We start from the raw sequence: 10,454 nt of genomic DNA on the forward strand, positions 1-10,454 counted from the left end.
CGCAAAAAAAGTGCGAGATACACAGATGTTTTACTTACTGGGGAGGTGACAGGAAAAAATGTAACGGGCACCGTAAAAGTTTTTAAAAAAGATCAATAACTTTAAAAAACGCGCGGTTACCCCTACATTTTATGTTATGAAATGGAAGTGGTAAGCCTATTCAGCACGTGATTAGTTTCTGGTTGTGAGCAAAAGGAATTGAGACGGTATTTTAGCTGAACCAGAGGAAGGCTGTCAGAGACGCTAAAGACGCTGTTGCGGCGATTTTGTTATTAAAAAACATACCAAAAATGATTTTGAAGTTACCATTTACCATGTAGTTTTAAGATCTTTATAAATGTGTTTGCTTTTCTATGTGAAGAGGCGAATTCTAAGGAAATCTGTGAAGTAATATCCTTTCCTTCTTTTTTCTGAAAAATGCTGATGTCAGCATTTTTGTTGAGATTCAAGGCTAATTATCTTGAAAAAATGCGTGGTTACCCTCATTTTTCTATGTGGATTCCAATAGCCCTTGCAAAGATCTACTTTTTCCGCATGGTCCTAACCTGGCGCAAAAACCTTTGTATTTAGTAGGCACCGTCCTTAAAGACCTTAAGGTGATTTCCCGTTTTTGCACTGTGCATCTTAGTCTCCTTCGCAGCCGTTATTAGGGTCGTCACGCAACGCTCCTCCCCACTAATTAACAATTATTCCATGAAACCGCGTTGGATATGAAGTGATAAATAACCAACGAGCGCGTAGCGCGAGTTGGTTATGATCACTTCATATCCAACAAGGTCGAATGGAATAATTGTTTTAGTATATTCTTAATCGGGTTTTTGCCGCCGATTTTTATTTCAACAATTTTACAGAGCGGAAAATTTTTAAACTTGGCGCACTGTTTTCCATATAAGGTAAAACTCCGACTAATGGCTCATAGTCGGAGTTTTTGAGCCAATCAGAGAGCTAGAAATGCAATAGTCGGAGCTGAGAATATACCGGCCGTTAGTGGGGAGGAGCGTTGCGTGACGACCCTAATAACGGCTGCGAAGGAGACTATGTGCATCTCTACTGCGCATAACATCAGCTCTTAATTTGCGACATTTCCAAGATGGCGGTTATGCGGCCTAGAGACAAGAAAGGTTGTTTTCGAAGACTGAAAGAGATTAAACGGAGACAAATGTCGGCGGTTAACTGTAAAAGACCCGGAAAAGTTGTCGAGGAGGTTGAAATGGGCACTGAAGCTCACTGTGAGTCACAAAGTTGCCTCGAGTTACGAGGGAGACGTATCGTGGAACTCGATGTGTAAGCGAAAGAGTTGGAGTGTAAGAGTTGTGGAGCTTCACTCCAGTTGTTGAATTGTCTTCGTGAAACGGTATCGGGGTTGGGGAATTTCCTTTACGTCACCTGGAGCAACAGTGACTGTGGAGAGATAAATGTCTGTCACACAAGTAAGACCCATCGCTCAAGTGACAAACGAAGAGGAAGACCGATTTTCGACGTAAACACGAAACTGGCAGCGGGTAGGTGCAATTTTAGGCTTGCAACTCGAAGTATTTCTTGATGAAATAAAAGATTGTGGCCAAAAGTTTATTACTATTCTCATTTTCAATCAAAACCTCGTTCATTTAGGTATGTTACACGCCGGAATAGGGCCAAGTCACGTAAACGCGTTGTTGACTTCAATCAACAAACCTCCTGTAAGTCAAAGTACTTTCAAAGCCAGAGAACGAGAAGTTGGTCCTGCCATCAAGGAAGCAGCGAAAGCATCATGTGAAGAAGCAATGGAGGTGGAGAAGGAGTGCTGGAGGAAGGAGACAGAAGAAGTAGTTTCGATTGGCGCTTCGTACGATATGGGTTGGCAGAAGCGTGGCAAAGGACATAATAGTCTGAAAGGTCTGATCAAACTACTCAAACCAGAAATTGCTGTTTTTTGTATTTGTATTTTATTTCCTGGTGCAAACCATCCGAAAGGCTACTTAATTGTTTGACAGATCTATATACTATATATATATATTCTTTTAAAGCTTTAGTCAAAAAGTTTTTTTATGGATTAATATATTCTTCGAATGTTTTTCTTGTTATAATATATTTATTACTACAATAATTTAATTTGTATCATTATTTTCATTTTAGTACCATTGGTGATCTGCTTTAATATGGGGTCTTTGACTCTTTTGCATTTCATCCTTTGAATTCTGTTTTTGTATGCCATAAATTGTAAAAATTAAAGTAAAAATTAAAATTAAAATTATATATAGAGAGAGACATTCAGTATATATTTTTATTTATTTATTTTTATTGAACTATATGTATCTTCATGTATCTATCTTTCTAATTATTTATTTACTTTTTTAGTTATTATCGTTAAGTTATTTAGTTGGTTATTTCATCTTATAATTATTGTTGAACTTGTAAAACTAACAAACATTGTGTTCATGTAATCTTTCAATGGAGATACAGTACCTAGCACTATGTAACAATAGTGGCATTTTCTATACACAGTTAAATAATTATTAATTTTCTACAGGTGTTGGGTCCATGGTTGGCCTTCGATCTGGAAAAGTGTTGGCATACAGTACAAGGAACAAGCGCTGTACTGTTTGTCAGTCTGCTAAACGAAGTGGGTGAGAAGTAAGAGCACATGACTGTCGCTGCAATTGGTCTGGGTCATCAAAAGCGATGGAGCCAGACGTTGCTGTAGAACTGGCCAACAATGCAGGAAACCATGGGGCTCAGATATCTATTGTAGTTGGGGATGATGACTCTTCAACCATAAAGAAAGTCAAAGAGAGTGTTCAGCATGATGTAGACAAGTGGTCAGATATTGTCCATGCCTAAAGGTCAATGGCAACCAGCCTTTATTCACTCCAGGCAAAACACAAAGGGGTCTTGAGCAACGAAGTAATTGATTACCTGCTCAAGTGTTTTGGCTATGCACTTAAGCAAAACAAGGACAATGTCGAGGGGCTAAGAACCAGTGTGAAATCAATTGTTCCACATGCTTTTGGCCATCATGAAAACTGCAGTAGTTCCTGGTGTGGCTATCTAATCAATCCATCAACGTACACTCACAACTCGCTTCCACATGGCAAAGATCTTCAGGGGCAAGAGCTGGAAAGTGATCTGAAAGAGGTTGTGGACATTTGTTCAGAGTGCTGATAAACTTGCCCCTCTGGGAAGCAGCCAGGCAAATGAGGCTCTAAACAACACAATTAGCTGTAAGGCTCCAAAGATCCAGCACTATGGTTCCAGCGAAAGTAATGACTACAGAGAAGCCTGTGGTGTGAGCCAAAAAACTCTTGGTCACTCATATGTGGCAGAGGTGAGAGCTTATGTATATATTGTACATTTTCCTTTGAGGTTAATTATGATGATAGCAATAGATAGTAATTGATTTAAAATAATTTTGGTAAATAAATTTTATGTGTGTCATTAAAAAATAACTTAAATACTACGCATGCTCTCATCTGGTGGTAGGTTTATGTAGATAAGGGTATGTAAACATGATTGATATGTTAGATTTGCACTTATTATAGAGAAATATTTTATAAAAAAACAAAAGAGGACTTTTTCATGTCTACAACTAGTCTGATCTAAACACTTGGGCCTTATGGAGACACTTGGAGTTAAAAGAATTCTCAAAAATTATGCAAACCCTTGACTGCATCTCGGGTTTGTATAACCAGGGTTTGCACAACTGTCTTCAATTCCTCCAACTCCCCTGATGTTTAGATGAGGCTATGTAAACATGGGAAAAGTCCTCTTTTTCTTAAATAGAGGTTCTAAAAGAATTTCAAGTCAGAAAGGGGATAAAAGCAGCACATCTCCCTTGACTTCTCCCATATATCTACCTGAAAAGTATGTGAATATCATTATCATTAGGACCTGAGAGGGGATGGGATAAAAGGCACTTTTTATTAAGTTTTAATTTACATCTAAAAACTACAATTGCCTTCCGTTGCTTCTGATAACTGATCCCTTGGTTGTTTTGTGCCAAGATAGATACATGTATGCAGATACTGCAAGTGATTATGATTTCTTTTCAACATCAAATGCCATATTAGACACTGCAGAAAATGCAGCTATCACCAGGAAGTAATAGTAAAACCTATGCAGATAGAGTAGACGGGAAGATGTCTAGACATAGCCGCCTATCAAAGAGCAGAGAGTTTAAGAAGCAGAGAAGAGACAGAAAGGAACAGAGAAGCTCAAAAACAAAGCAGCTAGAAAACAGAGAGGGCAAACAGTATGAGAGTGGTTTGGGATTTAGGTAAGAATCCCCAGATGTCAAGAGTGAAATCCCCCCTCCTATGACACTGGCAGAAAGAAGAAAAATTTCTTCAGGCAGCGATTTCAACAAAGTAGTTATTGACCTGGAGACCTCCTCAAGAGGTAAGTAATGTTCTATCAGATACGAGTCTGCTGATTTATATACTGTATGTCAAATAATATAAGTATGTGCATGTGACTTCACTGTTGATGTAATTCATGTATTGGCTGTATAATCATGTACAATTGAGGATTTACAAATAATTATCATCTGAGATCCCAAGTGTGGTATTCTTACTTCCCTAAGTCCTGGGCTCCCACATACTGTACCATACTGACCTTCAACCATTAATTAGGAGCTTGTTTGCCCTATGTACCAGTACATGGCCAAAGACCAAGTTGCTTTTTGTTTTTAACAAACTGCTCATCAATTAATAAAAAATCTCATCATTACCGGCAGTTGTTGTGCTTATTTAAAAAAAGACCAAATAATGCTTTAATAATATTAAAACTATTTTTGTTGTTGTTCCTAGGAAATGATACAGAGATATGCCACATTGCAGCTACAGATGGTAAGGGGAACTTCAATGTCTACGTCATGCCTAATCATGGCATATCTGCAGGGGCTTCCACAATAAACAAACTTTCTGTCAACAACAAAGGCCTCGTATACAATGGGCCACCAGTTTCAACTGAAAGTCTGGCAGAAGGTGTATCAAAGCTTCTTGATTGGTTGAAGCCGAGGAAGCCATGTATACACCTTCCTCACAATGGCAAAAGCTTTGATAGTAAGCATCTAATGAAAGCCTGGACAACATGTGGCGACCTTGAAGAGCATAGCAAAATGGTAATGGGGTTTTGTGATACACTCCATGTTTTTAGAGAGCTGTTAATCCTGACCGTCAGTCACGTAGTCAGGAGTCCCCTGCTTCTGACCTTCTGGACACTACCTATACTGCTCATAATGCATTGGTTGAAGTGCACATGCTTCAAAGACTGGCTTCAAAATTTGTCAGCGATGATTGCATCCTGAAGCAGTTTCACCCTTTCGTGGCTGGATAAATATTATGACTTCTTGGACAAGGAGAGAGAAAACCTTAGTTCACTGCAGCCTCTCATTCAGGCTAAAGTGATCACGAAAGGAATGGCTGAGAAAGTGGCATCCTCAGGACTCACAATTACGCACTTGCAACTTGCCTTTCAGAGAGGTGCAGCTGATGGTCTCTCCGATGTGCTAATGGAGAGGTTTCGAGGCAAGCCAAGAGTCACTAGGAACAAACGTGTTGTAGCAAATGTTTGTAACTTCTTTCAAAATTAGGCTGAGTTTCACGCGCTGAGATGTTGCACTAATTTTTACATACAGTGGCCAATACAACAATAATTATATTTTAGTAATGTTAAACTCAGGCTTGTGAAGAAAATGTCCCCTAATAGGGTAAATTGTGTGTAACTAAAATATGCTACAGATGTCAGAATTACACCAAGTGCTTAAACAATTTTATTGTTGTTCAGAGCCCTGACATCTACCATCTTGTAACATTGAGAGTCTTGGCTGGTCATGAGTGTAAATTGACCTTAGGAACAATTATATTTATTGTACAAAGAGAAACAGCATTTGATTATATATTAACCTCTGAGAGGGAATTCCTAATTATAATTATATTAATCAAAGCCTTTGAGAGTATTCAGGTCTCATCGATCAGGTGATTTACAATTTAAGTTCATTTACATAATGTTTAAGCCTTCAGGGTTATAGCCTCCAGTACGCAGACGCTCTTTGTGCTTGTCACACAATCTTCCTTCGTGAGGGAGGAAGATTGCGTGACAAGCATGAAGAGCGTCAGTATAGGAGGTCATGGGGAAATTGAGTGTTGACCGAGTATCAGTTGAGATGTCGATCAAGTGTTGATAGAGATGTCGATAGAGTGTTGATCGAGGAACGATCAAGGGTATCAATTGGCACTTGACCATGGATGCCTTGAGTACATGTGATCCTGTTAACAAGCACATGTACGTCCAGATCAGGGAAAACAAAACATCAAGTAAAAAATCTTAAAAGTTGTTGTCACTGACTTAAAAATCTTAAAATAGACGTTTCGGCTAAAATACTATAACCTTCTACAGTGATGAAATGAATGTTAACGGCGTCGAAATGTAAATGAGATGTTTATAAGAATGTGAGGAACTCGCTAGGGATTAATTTAGCATTTTGTAAATGTCTGGAATATGCGCGTGGTCATTAATTGAGTTCGGTTCGCGAATGGAATGCCACGCTTCCAAGAACAATCTACGCGACCACAAGTATCTTCACTTCAACTCTCACCACCCTTTGCAACACAAACGCTCAGTGGCTAGAACCCTTCTTGACAGAGCAAAGAATATTCCGTCGACTGATGAAGACAAAAAGTCCGAAGTGCAACACGTGGTGGACGCACTCAAAACCAATGGTTACACGGACCAATTCTTAAAAAGCTGCCAAAGAACCAAACCACCTAAAGCATTAAATCAGCCCCAAAATAATCAGCCACAAAGCCACAGAGGCTTTGTTACTTTGCCATATTTTCAAGGAATCTCTGAAGAAATTGCAAGAACTTCGAGACAATTCGACGTAAATGTTGCTCGCAAACCCGTGAAGACGGTTGGTTCGATCCTGAAGAAACCGAAGGACAAATTCAATCAAGACCTGTCAACTGGTGTCGTGTATAAAATCAATTGTAAAAACTGTGAAAAACTTTACATCGGTCAAACATCCAGAGCACTGAGATCCAGAACAAAAGAACATAAAAGAGCCGTCCTCACATGTGACAAGAACTCTCTTTTGGCGCAACAGTGTATGAAAAACAACCACGAGTTTGATTTTAATAATGTCAAGGTCATAGACTGCTGTCCCTTGTGGTCGCGTAGATTGTTCTTGGAAGCGTGGCATTCCATTCGCGAACCGAACTCAATTAATGACCACGCGCATATTCCAGACATTTACAAAATGCTAAATTAATCCCTAGCGAGTTCCTCACATTCCTATAAACATCTCATTTACATTTAGACGCCGTTAACATTCATTTCATCACTGAAGAAGGTAAGAGTATTTTAGCCGAAACGTCTATTTTAAGATTTTTAAGTCAGTGACAACAACTTTTAAGATTTTATTACTATGCCTGACTACAACTACAGTATTTTTAAAAACATCAAGTAACTTGAATTAATCTAACCACACGACACAAACCAACAATTTTATAATTAAGCTGTGTGACGTCTTGTAACGATCACTGCATTGTTACAAAAATAGAAACAAAGTGCAGGAAAATAATCTAAACAATAATGTCTAGGTCTTAAATTGCTGGAACCACTGGGTTATCTGCAGTATGTTTGCTGTCTAAGAATCCCGATCAACCTACATTGTACAAACATAGTTGATCATTTAGCCATTTACTAACCACATGGACTAGTGTGTCTGAAATATTTTTTAATGAATTTGAAGGGACTAACACAGCTAATAGGTCAACTAATTATTTAAAGGATGGGCCTTACTTCTGATTTTTTTCTTTAACCGCGCGGCCATGGGCCGAGCGCGGTTCATGTTCTACCCTTGGTTTATTTTTTTAACCGCGCGGCCATGGGCCGAGCGCGGTTCATGGTTTACCCGTGGTTTTTTCGTAGTTTTGTCTGCGACCAGACCCAAGCTTCCACTCGGCCAAATTTTGAGTCACGCAACCTGTGAAGTTTACTCGCCAAAAGCTGTTGAAACATTAATAAATCTCATCTCCGATACTGACTTTCGCGGGAAAAAATTAAAAACCCAGCGTTCGTCAAAAATTATATTTTTTCACCAGAAATTTAGCTCGGAACATATACATATTTATATTCCTTTGAATCGTCGATGAAATGACCTTTTCCGGATATCTTTTCTTTCGGGGTCAACAAAAACCTCCGATTACAAAATCACGCCGAACCCACACGTTGCAAAAAAATCTCTTCAAAACCCTGACTTCGAAGCGATATAACACTTCAGCGTTAATAGCTACCACACATCGGCAGGCGGTAAATCTATTCGTTAACAATCCAGTTTTATCGTGTTAAAATTTCAGCGAAATCGAACAAAACCAGAATTAATTCGAATTTTTTTGTGACCTCACTCCCCAGACTTGACCTAACAAAGGAAGCCACGGTCACCCATAGCAACCGAAAAACACGAACATAACAAAGCCGAACGTTTCGGTCAAAAATCTCCAGAATTATCGCCTGAGAGCTTAAACTTAAATGGGAACATCTTTTTCGAACTTTTTTCAACTGATTTAGACGAAAGACTGGCCTCGGCGGGCTACAAAAAAGACCAAGAGAAAAACAGAACAAGACAGGAGAACAAGCCGATAATATTTCATCGCATGGCTTTCGGCACGAAAGCGAAAATACAGCTTACTTCTGGATAAATTCAGCCTTAGAAGCCAGCAACCGGCCCCAAATTACTTTCTGTATCCTTACAAATGTCTTGATTTCCATCTCCGAAAGATTTTGCCCCAATTTTGAGCAAATAAACACACAGGCGGCCCAAGCTCTCAATGTTATCCTTTTTTTTTCCCTTTTTATGCGAACGTTCAGGCTAACGTGACATATGGCATGTACTATTACATAACGACCGAATTTGACCAGGCGAAACATGACTCCCGCCTTGCAGCATATGGAGGTGTTGTGTTACAACGGTTTGAATTTATAAAGGTTTGTATGGAAATGCAACGGCTTTGCTTGAAACGCCAATTATTCTTATATTTTGTGAATAAAATCTACTTACCCTGTTGCTGTGTTGTATTCTTTGTTGTTTGCCAGCTCCTCGGGCCGATCTAACGCGATTTCGGCGAGTTATCGTTCTGTGGGTTTCCACTACTAAAAGAAAGACAAGGCCGGACACTGATTTCCGGAGTGCCCGCCGCTCGAAGCGAATAAATCCACTGAAAATAACCCTGCCGGTTCAATTCCTCCGTAGAATCGAAGAAGAAATGTTGAAGTTCCATGTCAATTCACTCGCTACGCGATTCCGTCCACAACGCCTTCGCAACGATACATTTATTTCGAGATTGCTTCGCTCGCAAACTCGAAAACAGTCGCGTCACAAAAGTTAGGACACTTTCGCGGTGTTGGGTAACTATAATTAGCCCGACCGGGGGTAGTCAGCAACGATTTGTCAACGGTCAAACCAAAATGCTCCCCGGGTAACCGGGTACTCCCTTTATGGGTTTGACAACTAAAGCACGAGGGTACCCGGGGAGCATTTTGGTTTGACCGTTGATAAATCGTTGCTGACTAACCCCGGTCGGGCTAATTATAGTTATCCAACACCGCGAAAGTGTCCTAACTTTTGTGACGCGGCTGTTTTCGAGTTTGCGAGCGAAGCAATCTCGAAATAAATGTATCGTTGCGAAGGCATTGTGGACGGAATCGCGTAGCGAGTGAACTGACATGGAACTTCAACATTTCTTCTTCGATTTTATTCACAAAATATAAGAATAATTGGCTTTTCAAGCAAAGCCGTTGCATTCCCATACAAACCTTTATAAATTCAAACCGTTGTAACACAACACCTCCATATGCTGCAAGGCGGGAGTCATGTTTCGCCTGGTCAAATTCGGTCGTTATGTAATAGTACATGCCATATGCACGTTAGCCTGAACGTTCGCATAAAAAGGGGAAAAAAAAGGATAACATTGAGAGCTTGGGCGGCCTGTGCAGTGTCCGGCCTTGTCTTTCTTTTAGTAGTGGAAACCTACAGAACGATAACTCGCCGAAATCGCGTTAGATCGGCCCGAGGAGCTGGCAAACAACAAAGAATACAACACAGCAACAGGGTAAGTAGATTTTATTCACAAAATATAAGAATAATTGGCGTTTCAAGCAAAGCCGTTGCATTCCCATACAAACCTTTATAAATTCAAACCGTTGTAACACAACACCTCCATATGCTGCAAGGCGGGAGTCATGTTTCGCCTGGTCAAATTCGGTCGTTATGTAATAGTACATGCCATATGTCACGTTAGCCTGAACGTTCGCATAAAAAGGGGAAAAAAAGGATAACATTGAGAGCTTGGGCCGCCTGTGATAAACATTTCGTCGACGGTGACCGCCATTACGTTGGCTTGCATACTAAATTAGCTAACTTGACAAAATTCTCCCGTGGGGGGGATATGACGAAAAGAACTGAAAGATGGCCTATA

The 10,454-nt window shown here is 39.9% G+C and overlaps 2 protein-coding genes across 3 annotated transcripts; both read left to right on the plus strand.

Moving 5' to 3' along the window:
* The first annotated feature begins 995 nt into the window (after nt 1-995).
* On the plus strand, nt 996-2,829 carry LOC145491058 (uncharacterized). Of its 2 annotated transcripts, XM_081470203.1 has the most exons (3): nt 996-1,502; nt 1,612-1,875; nt 2,510-2,829. In XM_081470203.1, the coding sequence occupies exons 2-3, from the start codon at nt 1,614-1,616 to the stop codon at nt 2,608-2,610; spliced, it is 363 nt and encodes a 120-aa protein (XP_081326329.1). In that variant the 5' UTR covers nt 996-1,502; nt 1,612-1,613; the 3' UTR covers nt 2,611-2,829. The 2 variants fall into 2 exon arrangements, with proteins under 2 accessions (XP_081326329.1, XP_081326330.1); XM_081470204.1 differs by having other exon boundaries at nt 996-1,875.
* Nucleotides 2,662-4,889, plus strand: LOC145490491 (uncharacterized). Its single transcript, XM_081469600.1, has 3 exons — nt 2,662-2,787; nt 3,134-3,304; nt 4,785-4,889. Exons 1-3 carry the CDS (start codon nt 2,662-2,664, stop codon nt 4,887-4,889), a joined length of 402 nt encoding a protein of 133 aa, XP_081325726.1.
* The last annotated feature ends 5,565 nt before the right edge of the window (nt 4,890-10,454 follow it).

Source organism: Orbicella franksi, chromosome 6 (genome assembly GCF_964199315.1).
Source record: "Orbicella franksi chromosome 6, jaOrbFran1.1, whole genome shotgun sequence".
NCBI classification, from domain to species: Eukaryota; Metazoa; Cnidaria; class Anthozoa; order Scleractinia; family Merulinidae; genus Orbicella; species Orbicella franksi.

What these genes read in the sequence shown, in the direction of transcription:
- LOC145491058 (XM_081470204.1), top strand. Translation starts at nt 1,614, where the DNA reads ATGTTACACGCCGGAATAGGGCCAAGTCACGTAAACGCGTTGTTGACT. An exon ending in AGGACATAATAGTCTGAAAG is followed by an intron (nt 1,876 to 2,509) that starts GTCTGATCAAAC and finishes AATTTTCTACAG; the next exon opens with GTGTTGGGTCCATGGTTGGC.
- LOC145490491 (XM_081469600.1), top strand. Translation starts at nt 2,662, where the DNA reads ATGGAGCCAGACGTTGCTGTAGAACTGGCCAACAATGCAGGAAACCAT. An exon ending in AAGAGAGTGTTCAGCATGAT is followed by an intron (nt 2,788 to 3,133) that starts GTAGACAAGTGG and finishes ACATTTGTTCAG; the next exon opens with AGTGCTGATAAACTTGCCCC. An exon ending in GTCACTCATATGTGGCAGAG is followed by an intron (nt 3,305 to 4,784) that starts GTGAGAGCTTAT and finishes TGTTGTTCCTAG; the next exon opens with GAAATGATACAGAGATATGC.